Raw genomic sequence first — 15,001 nt, forward strand, 5'->3', positions numbered from 1 at the left:
CCGGTCAAGCCGGCATTATAAACTACAGCATCATCATCATCGTCATCATGTTTGATTCTGTTTAAGCATGAAATGAATCTGACCCGGTTTGTAGGGGTATGGTACTAAACCCGGTTTTACGACCCTAAATTTATTATGTTTGGCTTATTTTATTATATGGACTAATACAATGTTATTGGGCTGAGGGGGTTTTGTGGAGGTAACCCTAACTGGGCTAGGCCCATTAGGGTACCATGATGGTGGCCATGAGACTCTCTATATAAGGAGGTCTCCACCTCCTTATTGAGGGGTCATGCTCAATAAGAGCCACCACCACTTTTTTGTGTCTGTAAACAAGAGATTCCTCAGGATTTCTTAGCAGTCACCTCCACACCCCCAAAAAGCCATTGCAGGTCACCAGCAGCTGATGAGGAAGATCAAGACGTGGTTCGTTCATCTCGAAAATCCGTGGAAACATCGTCATGAATCAGGTCAGATTCATTTCATGCTTCGACAGATTCCAAACAACTAAATAATATCATGTTCACCTGCTCTTTACTTATATTGCAATACAATATGCCTACATTAACAAACAAGAACTAGTCAACAAACACATGTTCCCACAAGCCAAGTCAACAATCATATCCAAGAAAAGGTCAACTCAACACAAACATGCCAGACATCCAATTCAAACCTGCAACTAATCCCATTTGAATAATGTAACAATGAACCCTTCAAAGAAATTTTAAACAATTAACAATTCGGGCCGGATGCGTTCTTCCCAGTGATATAATTCTATAAATAGATGGTCATTTGCATACATGGAAAATATCATACAAAACTACACACTTTCTTGAAAATTGCCTTATTTTTTTCAAGAAAATATAGTAATGGCTAAAGTTTCTAATATGAGGGTGTTATTAGGGGTGGCGGCTACGGTTATGCTTCTAGAGGTGGCAGCGGCGACTAACTACACTGTTGGAGGTCAAAACGGCGGGTGGGACCAGACCACTGATCTGGGTACATGGGCTTCATCCCAAACATTTACAGTAGGCGATAATCTAGGTACCAATTTTATATATGTTATGACACAAACACGAAATTCATGGGTTTGAGTTTAGTCTGAATGGGTTTGGGTCAGAACGAACATGTTTGTTTATTGAATTTCGGTATGACACTTTGGCCTAAATTTTGTTGTTAATTAATGACTTAGATGACTATTGTACATTTAGACAAAAAACTTTGGTTAGACCATCTAATAATTTTTTGTAAATTATTTAAGTTTCAAAAGTAAAATATACAATTTATAAAGTGAATAACAAAAGTCGATTTTTTTGGTACATGCAAAACCGAAAACTGAACCAAAAATTCGGTTTTGGAAAACAAAAACCAAATCATCGGTTTTAGGTTAGGTTGGGTTAGCTTGGATCAGTTATGCCAGTTACTTTTTGGTTATATGTCGGTTATATCAGTTCCATGCACACACTTGTATTGTATACATTTGTAGTTTTTGTTATAAGTTTATAATTTGAGTATTAATATGAAAAATAATAAAAGAAGTACCAATAGTTAACAAAAAATAAGGTTAAACGGGCCATGTTCGTGTCAACCCACAAGCATAACTTGTTTACCACCCTTAATTACCATAACATACTCTTGCCAGGGTATGTTTCAAAATAAAACATATATAACCTTTTTATTTTTTCACACTACAAAGTATTTCCAGATATAGGTCAGCAGTTGGCCTGACGGGCCACCACTCATAACAATTTTATTGGTTGCAGACTTCCAGTTTGGTCCAACCCATGATGTTCTTGAGGTGAATAAAGCAGACTTTGATTCATGTGGAACCGGAAGCCCGATTTCAACCACCACAGCTAGCCCGGCCCGATTCCCGCTAGCTGCAGCAGGAACACGCTATTTCATCTGCGGTAGAAGTAACCATTGCAGCCAAGGAATGAAGGTTCAGATTAATGTAGTGGCAGCCACTTCACCTGCACCACCACAAAGTCCGAATACCCCAACAACTTCATCACCAACTCCAACTAGTTCACCAACGCCACCCGGAACGAATGTAAAACCGCCAGCATCATCGGCTATGAAGACGGCTGCTGGAACTTTGCTCGGTTTTGGGTTCCTTGTGATCATGCTGCTATCCCTTTAAGAATTCATTAATATTGTATTTGAGGTTTTTACTTGTTTTCATTTCTATCCTTTTGTAATATAACTACCTTTCATCACCCGCACGTTGCGCAGGTCATGATGAGAACGACATTATAAGTCTCAAGATCGATAGTGATTACAAAAGTATGTCAAAGTTCACATTACCACCATATGCCTGGGAGTGGTTACTAAAGTATGTTAAGTTCACATTACCACCACATGCCTTAACACTTCCTTTTGTCCAAAGAGTTTGGCAATGTTTTTGCCTCCTTTTTTCTCTACAAAATGTAGCATAGTATAAATCTTACTCAGTATTTAGTCGTCACACCGTAATATAAGTTTTGCGTATTTCAAAAACACTTGTGCAGTGGAGGCTTAACATGCCTAATATTACATTACACAAAATGTGGCTGCCTTTTGCCTATCCAGATAAGGTTTCCAATTTCGCCCCTGTTGACTATGGCCAAATCTTCATGCACGGCTTTAAAAATTCACATCTTTGATTGATGACTTAAGTATATCCAGTACCAATTTGTTCAAATCTTTGACTTGTGGGCTGATGTTGAGGCATTCGGTCGTCCATACTTGAAGCAAATGGCAGACTCGGTAAAATAAACGCACATGCATTAATAAGAATTTGACCTGCATTAGTAAGTTAGCAAATTTATGTAAAGCAAATTTCACATAAATGGATTACAAATAGATTCTACCTCCTCTGTGCAAATTTCACATAATTAGCAAATTTACTTGAATGCATAAGCCTTAAACAAAGTCACCAAATCATGCAGTACTAAAGTATGCAGATTGTGAACCTACACAACAAACAAAACACCCAAAAAGGCTAAGTTTGTCTGTACAAACGATCTAGGCCTGTATTCGGAGTTTCCTTGGGGTTGGTAAGGCGAAATGGGGCCACCCTAGCCCAAACAAACAAATGTTAAACCAAAATTATAAGGCTATTCAAACAAATATTAAACAAAATTAATATACATTTTGGTTTCGGGTCACGTTTGGGTCTAACCGTGAACACGCCTAGTTAAAGGGGTTGTGTTCAGTTGAACCCCATAGGTACATGCGTTGAACCATTTAACCCAGTTATGGTATTTAACCCATTCAAGCCATTAAAATACGAACCAAAGAGGCTCAGCCAGCATCATAAATATGGTCCGTGGACGTACATGGTCAGTGGATGACCCGCCGCGGTGTGGCGGAGTTTGGTGTAATTTTGTTGCATTTCTTTTGCATGAATGTTAAGCAACAGTAAATGCCATTTATGGTTAGTTATTTATGACCATTTGGTGTAGGCTACATATAAAGTGGTTAACCATGTGTAAATGACAAAGCAGTTTAGATGATGCCAACATTAGTAGTCTGTGTATGTTGACAATATACAAAAGATGGTCAAGTTCAAGCATTGCTACTTGCAGGTGGTGTTGCTTTGTAGTATCAGCGTATGCTGCTGTGTTCCTTCACACTTAAAAATTTGTATGCATAAAAGTCTACGGAATTTTACTAAACAACAACAATAAAAATTCAATAAATCTGTATGCATAAAAAATATGTATACAACAGTTTCATATGTACTACTTGTTTAACAGATTCAAGCCATCAAAAATAGGAATCAAAGAGGCCCAGGCAACATCACCGCTTATAAATCTCAGGAAACCATCACAACTTTGAAGTAATCGACAGGTTCACACATTGACCCGTTAATCCAATTATGGTGTTTAATCGATTCAAGCTATCAAAAATAGTAACCAAAGAGGGTTAGTCAATATCATCGACTTTAAAGACCATCACCACTTTAAATAATCGATGGGTTCACACATTGACCAGTTTAACCCAATGACATAACAGATTTAAGAAATCAAATAGAAACCATAATAATTCATTACCTGAACAGTTCCCATAAGTTTTTGGCGATGAAATTTAAGAAAGTATAGTTGTTGCTCGATACACGATTCATTGTTCGATAAAATGGTTAAGTGTATGCGATCATGCTCCAAATATGTTCACCCCAATGTCAGTCAAAGCCTGCATATCACACATCAAAAAAATGATAAATTGCATAAAGGATCATTTCTAAATTCAAAATCGTTAATAAGGAAATACATCCAAAGGATAAATTTCATAGAAAAATAATTTGGAACATACAGACACACCAGGGCATCACATCAAGCGAGACCACATTAGTCATTTCTCTCATTCAGTCTACAAAAAAGGAATAATGGACAGAGGTGGCCGGAACATCATCTCCACCAACACCAACACCACACCACACCACACCACACCACCGCCACCTAGGCAACAGCAGGCGATGGAGGAAATGGAAAGGAATCTGGAGAGAGAGAGAGAACACGTGTTATTCGACTCAGACACGTGTATCACAACCAAGCTGATGGAAACAGTACAACAAACAAACCAACCTAACTGTATATAAATCTTGTATCTTTTGTTTTGTTTGTTAAAATTCGTTGAATGTGGGGTTGTTGTTTTAGTGAGATTTAGACAGGTTAGGTTGGGTTGACACGCAAATATTATTTGTTGGGTTTTTATGCGTTAAATATGATTTACAAAGTGTCTCATTGTCAACACCAATTTGACCCTGACCCAGATGTAAATGAAACTACAGGTGTGCATAAAACCAAATTACCGAATTAGCCGACGCAACTGAACCAATATAACCGACCCAATATGTATTCGTCCGTATACGCCCAATAATTTATTCGTTAAAAAATTTCAATCCCAATTACACAGTATTTTGGGCCATTTTAGTCAGGCCCAAATATTTCAAGACCAAATCTAGTTTACGGTAAACAAACCCATAATCAAACCGAACAAACGAGTAAAACCGATTAATTGAATTTGATCGGTTATCATTCTCCGGTTACCCAAAAGTTCAGTTGTAGCTACGGTTTTGGGCGAAAACCAAATCACGTACACCCCTATGACCTTACATGCAACACCGGTTCAAGGCCCGAGGTGCTTTTAGATTGCCTCATGTAGATGCCTGTAAACGAACCACACATTCAGTGAACCGTTCGCGCACTGCTTGGCTGGATGTTTTTTTATGTTCGTTTATTTAATAAATGAACGAACATGAATAAAACTTTTTGTTCATTTAGTTAAATGGACGAAAATGATTGCATGTCTCATTCATGTATTTATGTTTGTGAGCATTCTTTCACTACGCTCATTTATGGTTGTTAGTTTATTTTGTTTATATATTCATTTAATTATTTAGGCCAATTACAGGTTAGTCTAGCTTTATGAAATTAGAATATCACCCATTAAAATTTAGCTATTAATGGGTGTTTAGATAGTTATGACTTATGTCTGTCCATTTACGTTCATTAACCATTCGTTTATACTATTCACGAGCGAACATAAACAAACGCGAACACGCTTATTTTCTTAACGAACAAACAAAAACAAGAAACCCATGTTCGTTAATTGTTCGCGCTCGATCGTTTGTTCGGTTAAAATTACACGAATGAAGACAAACATGCCCCATTCGTATTCGTTCGGTTTGTTTACTGGCCTTATCATGCACTATTTAAAACCAAACTTATAAGTAAATGGGTAAAAACTTTAATAGTTACAAACATGACTTTATTTCATTACAAACCGAATTATGATATTTGCATTCACATTATATCAAATATTACTTCACAAACTTCTTCAAACTCCACAACAAGAAGATCAACAATCAAGTGTATCATAGTATCACACATAAACTGGAGGAACAAAACAGGACAACACACCAAAAGAGCTCACATGATCATGCAACCGGAGGACGAAGGACGTGATCCTGCGTTGTGTCGACCACAGAAGATGGCATAAACTGCCACATGGCAACACTAGGGTACCCAACAAAAGGCATCAACTTGCTTCCAACAGCTTGATCTTGTGCAGCAAATGCAGCCCGCATGGCGGCAGGATGGGCCAGATAGCCTGGTTGACCACCGTGGATGGATTTGACTTGTTGTTCCAGCTTCTCTTTCTCCACTTTTAGCCTCTGCTTTTCATCGCGCAGCTCGTTCTTCTCAGCCTATCCAAAAGGGTTTGGGTTTAGTATAACGGGTTCGGGTCAGACTAGTAAACAGGTTCTGTTCGTGTCAACCTGATGGGTCCTGGGTTGGACCCATTCTTATAAAAAATGTGTTTTGTGTCAAAAGTTAAATTGATCAAATTTTATGCCACAGTTTAAAAGTTGAGATAGAAATTGATAAAAAATTTATAATTAAAATATATATTTTTTTATATAAATTTGCAATTTTTTGTTGTAAAATTGTAGCTTTAAATGTCAAAATATAAACATGTCAATCCGAGAATTAGCTAAACGGGTCTTGCTCGTGTCAACCCAAGAGGTTCGGGGTTGACCCATTTGACCCGTCTTATCTTATAATTCTTTTAAAAAATGTGTTTTATATCCAAAAAAAATGAATATTTTATGCCGCAAATTTTTTTAAAAATATATGTGTTTTATATACATTTGCACTCTTGTAATTTTAAATAATTAATACGCAAATATATAAAGGTGATGCTTGTGTCAGTCCACGAATATTCGTGTTGTGTTCAGGGTTCATATTTCTTACATGATTTTCAGGTTGGACCCGTCAGCCCAACCCATTTAGCACCCTTTAATAATTTGTATATTTGTAAAAGACAAAATTTTACCTTTAGTTCCTTGATTTTTTCATGCAAATCAGCATTTGACTCATTGAGTTTCTCTGCTTCAACCTGTAGATGCTTTATCATTTGAATCGCATCGCTCAGGATGGCGGTCTTGTAGGTTTTTGGTGGTCTTCCGGGCTCCAAGATCGAGCCCAATTCCATAAACCTTTAAAATAGATTTCAAATTGAACATTTCAAATTACAGAAGTTAACTTGGTATACAAGGAACAAATGTGAAGAGTGATGAATAATTGCCTCTCATTCATCCTATCTCTGCGCATTTTCTCGCGGCCGGCTTTAGATCCACATTCATTGATAGTTTCACACTTTAGCCTGAAAGATTTAACTGCAAATGTGTTAACTGGGTTATCATACTAAACTGGTTGTCTTCTGTGACCTGTCTAATCTGTTTAACATATAGGTTGTATCCCGGTTGACATGTTTAACTTGAATAATTAAAAGGTTGACCTGCCAACTAGTAGTGTAAACAAAACCAGCCGCTTGTGAGCTACTCGAGATTGACTTGAAAAACTCAAATCAATCCAATTAATAAAAAAAATTATAAGTACACATAGATAAAATATTTAGATAATTAATAAATAATAAGCGAGCTCGAGCTTTAGAAAGTACTCATGAGAGCTCTAAACAAGACAAGCTTGAGCTATCTTAAGTTACATGACCCAAGCTTTAGCATAGGTGAGCTCGGGCACGACTTGTTTACATTGTACCCCCAACCCGTTAAACCCATTTACTACAACCCTCCAACCTGTTTTAACATGTTTAGAACTTGATTACAACCTTTTTGACTCGCTTATAAATGGGTTAAACAAAACGTCTTCGGGCTATACAACATTAAGTGTATCTGGGTTAGGGTTGTGTTCGGATTCAACATGCCAACCAACATCATTGACACCCATAGTTTGACTATATTTGCATTATGAGTATAACTTAGAGGAAGTGACGTTTATAAGCATGAATTTGGGCATCCTTCATGCGCACCCAAACATATTCAAATTTGTTATCAACTCTATGCCCATAGTCATCTTTGACTACAAACCGAACATCACCTTAACACGCTCTCAAGAACAAAGGGAAGGATATTTACCGCTTCCTTGATCCGGTCCCCTTAGGGCCTTCAAAATCGATAAACGAGCCTTCGATCTCGGTACTGTAGAAACAAACCAATACCAATAATACAAGGTGATCATTGTGTTAGTTAGTGATTGTGATGTTGTGTGTTTGGTGGAAGTGACCACAAAAAAATTAAGTAAAGGAGACCATAAACTTGACCAATCATGTATACCAAAATAAAATCTATCTTTATCATTTGAATCTTTATATCTTTACTCATCATTTTATATTTTCATGTTTTAACTTTTTTTTTTTTTAACCTTTTTGCTATCAACTTCAGTCATTGTAGATTTGCATGTTTTGACATCAAATAAGTCCCAAATTGCAGATGTCATGAAATTTCATGGTGGCTTTGATGATGTTAGAGGTGTCTCAAAGTGATGACAATTCAAACAATCAAAAGTTTGAAACTTTAGAAAGAAGCCACGTGTCATAATTTGATTGGTTTTGAAACAAACGCGACTAGGATCGTAAATTGTTAACATGATCAAAATTCCCCAAATTATCATCAAAATCTTTTATTTGTTCTATTTAAAAAAAATTCAAAATTAAATTGTGTGATGTGGATCAATTAATTTGCTATGTATGTTGTCACGACACCACCTGATTGAAATTGAAAGAGAACATATATAATAAATCATCTAAGTAAACCGATGAAAAGACAAGTAACTGACCATACAGCAGCAGGAGGAGAGGGGCAGGTAAAAGCGACAGCAGGGGGAGCGGTGAAATCATCCATCAAGCCGGCATAATCAAAGAGCCAGGCCGCCGGGTTTTCATCCATCTCCATAATAATAATATTGGTGGGAAGTGGAAGAGAAGAGTATGAGAATGGAAAGTAGTTGATTGGATTAGGGAATATGCTGAAACAGTTGGAAGTGATATGAAATGAAAGTATGTTTGTCATCATCAAAGTAAACGGTTTCTATGACGTCAACTGATAGCTGCTGCCTCTGCCTCTGCCTCTGAAAAAGAAAACAAAAACAAAAAAAGGAGGGAGACGTTTTTAAATCGTATCGCTCACCCACTCTACCATTTCAGCATTTTTATTTTTTATCATACATACTAGCTTTTTTTTATATCATACAGGCAATTAGTTAGTTACCATAAAGTATTTAACAAATAATCGAATACTTATCATGCTCATACATGTTTAATACAAAGTCATTGTGCCAAACATTGTTAGATAATATTGATATATTATACTTTATTATATTAATAGTTAAACTATAATTTAAGCATACTTTTAACTTTCAGTTTCGTTTTAATGATAATTTCACTCTAATAGAAAATTAAAAGTAGCTTTATACGTAACTAATTACGTCCCATTAAACCAAAATTATACTTGACAACGCAAGTGAATGTTAAAAGTGACATTAGTCATATCATCTGTTTTGATTATTATCCATCCGTAATTATTAAAATCTATTGCCATTTTTTTATTATAAATTGTTTTCTGAATAGTGATTAGTGAATACTACATGTTGATTTTAATATAATGGAAGCATAACGTAAACATCATTAAATAAATAAAGTATATGTGGGGTATACAAGTTATATCATTATCATTACAATACATAAAGCATCTTGTCAAGCTTAACTTTTGTATTGGAGCTTTCCCTTTAGTCTTTCGGAAACCACCCACTTATCAAAGATGTGTAATGCAATTGCTTGAAATAACAAGATAAAAATGTAGACATTAAAATATTAATTAGTATCTGTTTTTTTAATTAAAAAATCAACAATAATTTTATATATTCCTTGTTACCCAAAAAACCACCACCATTGCCGCTATTAGTGTAAAAATTAGTTTATGAATACTTAACTCATGCGACGAGTTTCCCAAAATGGTGTAAATATATTTTTTTTAATATTAAATTAATGTAACGAAGTCTTAGAAGGATCCACATTTACAATCAACTAACTTGTATTATTGCTGAAATCCGTGGCTATATTTTAAGTCATGGGAAAAAATGGTGATCAAACATGTGGTCATGAAAGAGACCGGATTACTATTAAGGGGGCTTTTAGAATTACTTATTTTACTTCCTTATAACTTTTTATTAAGTTAATTAGTTATAAAATTGTAACTTATGAAACTTTTCTCTCACAATGTAAGCAATCCTAAACACCTTATTACTTTTTAAAAGTTAATAAGTTATAAATTGATGAAAAATAAGCAATCCCAAACACCCCCTAAGTACAATATGTGAATATAGCGTAGGACAAGAAGAACTTATCTGCTGTTTGTTTTTTCAGACGTAAGATATCTGCAGTCTGTGAACCACATCAGCATGCATATGCAGAAGAAGAGGTGAACCAAACCTCTGTAGTCTGCAAGAAGAAAACGGTGGTCGTGCCTAGCGGTGGGTGGTGGATGGTGGGTGGTAGTGATTGTGGTGGACAGCGGGTGTTGGTAAGGTGTGATGTTTTAACCCTCTGCAGACCTTAGAATATCTTAGAAGTGGATGTGCCAAGTTTGCAACAAGAAGAGTTTGCGTAGACGTTTTTTAATGAAACGTATTCAGAAAACAAAAAATCTGCAGATAACAATGTCGCATGGTCTGCGTAGCACAAACAAAATAGTCTGCATTTATCTTTTTAAGAAAAACAAACAGCACCTTAACTATAAGTTATGTGATGCTGACCTTGTAGCTATATGCACAAGTAAAAATACAAATCCAAATAATTCATTTTCAGTTCTTAATCTATTCATGAATAAAAAAAAACTAGTTGTAACTCCTAAACTTAGAAAATTTGAAACCAATTGACGCATTAATACTGCAACATACTTGTAAAATAAACTAATGTACGTAGCGATGATATATCAAGCCTTTCACTAACTTTGGGAGTGATCATCAATAATTTAGGTGTGCAAACAAGCCAAATCACTCGCGAGCCACTCTATAGAGCCGACCTTAAACGAGTCTAAGCCCGAGATTCACCAACTGGGCTTGAGCTGGTCCGTAAGTCTAAACAAGCCTATTAATAATACAAGTTCTATAACATACATGTAATAACTATTAATTCTATAGGGAAAAGTTAAAATACAATGGGAGACAAAAATGAGAAGTGTGAGAAGGATTTGTAGACACACAAAAAACCCCTAAAAAAAATTCTATTAATAAAAAAAACCATAAGTCAAAATATAAATAAAAACGAAAAAATTAAAAAAAAACAAAAATGTTTCCCTTGTCATTCTAGTTCCGGAAAAAAAAAACGCCGAAAAGACAATGCAGAGGCAAAGACACAATGACGAAAATGAACAAAAGACACAATTATAACTAAAAAAAGCCACAATAAATCGGAAAATATAACACAATGTCGAACAAAATATAACACAATGTTGAGTGATATAACATAATATCAATAAAAAAAAGACAAAATGTCAAGTAAAAAAGACACAATAAATGACGAAAATAAATACAAAATACAATGATAAACAAAAAGACACAATGATTTTTTTCTCTTAACATTGTGTGTTTTTTTTTAAAAACGAGGAAGACGGTGGAAACATTTTTGTGTTTTTACTTTTTTTTGTTTTTTTATTAAATTGTGAGTTATGATTTTTTATTTAATTTTTTTAAGAGTTTTTTTGTGTGGCTATAAATTTTTCTCATCCTTCTCATTTTTATCTCATTTTATAGAATAACTTGACCCTAATTATATATAATATTATGAAAAAATAACTAAAGAATATAGTATGTTAAAATTATTGACCCAATTCTTCATTTGTTTTATATTATATTATTTAATAATTATTAATTAATTATTCATATTCGCCTGTGTATGAATTTAGTTAAAAATCACTTTTATTTTTTAATTTGTATTCATTTGTTAAAAACAAAAACTTATAGATCTCGTTGTCACATTATTCTTACGTTTATAAACACTTATGAAATACAAGAGACAAATAGTGAGTCTTCAAATAAAAAGAACGAAATAGTTAGTTTTGTGAAGAGGTAGGTCCCAGCAGAGCCCAGTTGGACCCGCAGGAGTCACCTTGAAGAGAGACGTCTGCGCAGAAACCAACTGGATCCGCAGGACCCACGATGCTCAGAGACGTAACGTCCTTACGCGCAGTACGCAAGCTGTTCCCGCAGGAAATGCCTCCCAATGGTGAAGTACTCCGCCTGTTCCCGCAGCTGCGGATACAAGCCATCAGGGAAGGCCACCCGCGCAGCAAGGCTACACGCACAAGGCACTTAGCTCTCAATAATTCAGTAGTCACCTGAAGGAATGAGCAAAACCGGGAACAGTCCCGCACAAAGGCGGGAGGGGGAATACTCCCGCCCAAATAAGCCAGTCCGTACGATATTGGAGGATCTTTTGTACTGTACCTGACGAGGTATGGGCAAAAGATCTGACCAGAGATACGACAGCTCATTGACAATAGTATGGCGAGCAGCATGCTCTTGTACTGTATGTCACTATTAGCCGCTGCCTACTCACCAACTCCTGTCATACCACGTGCATAGCCGGCAGTTGGTGGAAAAGGAATAGTACACAGCAGGCCTGGTCACTGTCAGCCGCTGCCTACCCACCAACTACCAGCATGGCACGTGCGTAGGCCACAGTTGGTAGAACAGGAATACTATTCAGCCGGCTATACCTTCTTGGAAACCTACCTTCGGCTATAAATACCCCAAATGGTATGATCATCTAATCTTATCTTGTATCTTACATCTTATACCTGATACCTGCTCTAGCAATCTCTTAATATACACTCATATTCAAGAGCAATCTAGTCTGATTCTCACGCCGGAGGGTGGTCACAAGGAGGTACCCCCCCCCCCTTCTCAGTGAGGAGCTCACGGTGTCTGTTTTGCAGGTTATCAGAAGAACCATCTTTGCCGGGTCTAACCCCTCGTGGGAAACATCTATTTAACCCCCAGATTATCCGTAATCTGCCCGGGGTCGATTAATGTTTCTTCATTGGCGCCATCCGTGCATAAAAGCTAGAACTTCATTTCTTTTCAGTTTTTTCAAACTTCTGGAAAGATGGTTAAAGAAACTCCGGTAACCACAACCCCAGCTACTGGGGGGAATACCGGCGACTACACAGTTTTTACGAACACTACCCCGGTTACCCAAGCCGGGGCAAGTGCAGTAAATTTTACGAATACTACCCCAGTTACCCAAGCTGGGGCAAGTGCAGTAAATAATCGCTCACTGGGATTCACCGATACCCAGTTAGGGAGACAAAGAACGAGGCTCCCCCGCCAAACACTCGATGAAGTCAAAGCGTGGGCGGAAACACGTCAAAAAGAATTCCAAGCTGAGTTGGATGAACGCTTACGTTCACTCCAACAGCCTGAGGAATTCGAAGAATACTTAGACGATGATTCGGAGGAATCCGATAGTGACGCAAACCCTCGTCATAGGACGAAAGGGAAGCGTAAGGAAACGGACTCCCAACCGAGAAGGCATTTTGGAGAAACCTTCAAACCAAAAAACGCGGGTGGAAACCCACGCGACTTCTCCAAAACATTTACACCAGCTGCTGCAAAGGCAGGAACGTCCAAATTTGCAAGGGACATTGCGGAAGCAATCGTCTCGAAAAGTGCCAAACAGATGTCCAACATCGGCACTTACGATGGTATGTCTGATCCAGACGATCATTTGAACAGGTTCATAGCGGGGGCAACCGTCAGTAGTTGGACGGAACCTACGTGGTGTTACATGTTCCAAATGACGCTTGTTGGGCCAGCTAGAGCGTGGTTCGATCGTCTACCGGTCAACCACATCTACGACTGGGCAGACTTCCAACAGAAGTTTAGCCAACACTTCAGCCAACAAAGAAAGTATACCGAAGAGCAATGGACAATCCTCAAATGCATTCGAGAGGAAGATGAATCTTTGCCAGACTTCATCACTCGCTTCAACTCAAAGAAGCTAAGTCTGGGTAATATTAGCGAATATCTTGTTCGCGCTGCTTTTATCCAGGGCGCGAACGACCCAGAGCTCATCCGCACCTTAACGGGTAAAGATGGCATGCCATCCACATGGGATGCCATCATGACAGCAGCTAAACGCTTTGCGGAAACGGAGAAGCAACTGGGTAGAGATCTCCCCCAGAGCACAAACCTCTACACCCAGAAAACAAGAGAAGACAACGTCCTTACCGCCCAACTAAACAAAAAGCGGAAGCTAGGCATTTGGCAGTCAAGGGTAAACTTTGACACCTCATCCGGCTTGCAACATCGGTTAGGCGGAAGGGATAACGTACAGTCGAACCAGAACTCCAGATGGACGCCACTCACCAAAAGCGTCACCGAGATATTCGCCACTGAGGAGCTCCCATGGCCAAAGGCTCCAATAATCCGACATCGTCACAATACTGATCGGAGCAAATACTGTGACTTTCACAGGACAAAAGGCCACAACACTGAAGAATGCACAGACGTAAAGGACATGGTCGAAGCATTTGTCAGAGATGGGACGTTCGCGCACCTCGTGGCACAATGAACGCTGAGCAGGCTGATGCGTGTAGAACCCCAGTTGGGGAAAACACGAATAAAATTGCAGCTTCAATGCCGGAGACTACATACTGCGTAAACAACGAGATCCCGAACCAGGTGCATATTGGCTCGATGGCACTCCCATCCCAACAACATGGAAGGGAGCTCAATTACACAGTTTGCATGTAGATCAATTCCAAATTTGTAAAGAAAAGGCCCAGAGCCACTTCTAATGGAAATGATTCTCCTTAGAACATCGACGCTGATGATTTTACATTTATACTTTATGAACTTTCCACACTGATGCCGGTTTTCACCGCATAATTACGTGGAAAGTCGTTGCGTGGGGAAGGCGGCAAAACCCGCATAAACCCAAAAAAAAAAAAAACTGCAACCTTCACGCAGGTCAGTTAAAGGTAAAGTTCAGTCATCCCACTAAATGAAAGTGCCGGTCCTAACCGCACGAATCATGATAGAGGAAACTGAACACTAACCTATTAACAACCGCGCGTCGAACGGTTAATTTAAACACTGATGCCGGTTTTCACCGCATAATTACGTGGAAAGTCGTTGCGTGGGGAAGGCGGCAA

General features: G+C 37.8%; 2 protein-coding genes across 2 annotated transcripts; one reads left to right on the plus strand and one right to left on the minus strand.

The window, feature by feature from the left end:
- The first annotated feature begins 508 nt into the window (after positions 1–508).
- Positions 509–2,176, plus strand: LOC143529167 (mavicyanin-like). The gene is made up of 2 exons (XM_077025011.1): positions 509–1,044; positions 1,764–2,176. Exons 1-2 carry the CDS (start codon positions 870–872, stop codon positions 2,141–2,143), a joined length of 555 nt encoding a protein of 184 aa, XP_076881126.1. The 5' UTR covers positions 509–869; the 3' UTR covers positions 2,144–2,176.
- Positions 2,177–5,898: 3,722 nt separating this feature from the next.
- On the minus strand, positions 5,899–8,734 carry LOC143529181 (transcription factor ILR3-like). The gene is made up of 5 exons (XM_077025025.1): positions 8,625–8,734; positions 7,925–7,987; positions 7,075–7,152; positions 6,823–6,985; positions 5,899–6,193 (listed from the first exon to the last, which is right to left on the minus strand). The coding sequence occupies exons 1-5, from the start codon at positions 8,732–8,734 to the stop codon at positions 5,924–5,926; spliced, it is 684 nt and encodes a 227-aa protein (XP_076881140.1). The 3' UTR covers positions 5,899–5,923.
- Positions 8,735–15,001: the final 6,267 nt, after the last annotated feature.

The sequence above is a fragment of the Bidens hawaiensis genome, unplaced genomic scaffold (assembly GCF_021521415.1).
Source record: "Bidens hawaiensis isolate Kalapana, Puna unplaced genomic scaffold, B.hawaiensis_p1.1 tig00008513_1, whole genome shotgun sequence".
NCBI classification, from domain to species: domain Eukaryota; kingdom Viridiplantae; phylum Streptophyta; class Magnoliopsida; order Asterales; family Asteraceae; genus Bidens; species Bidens hawaiensis.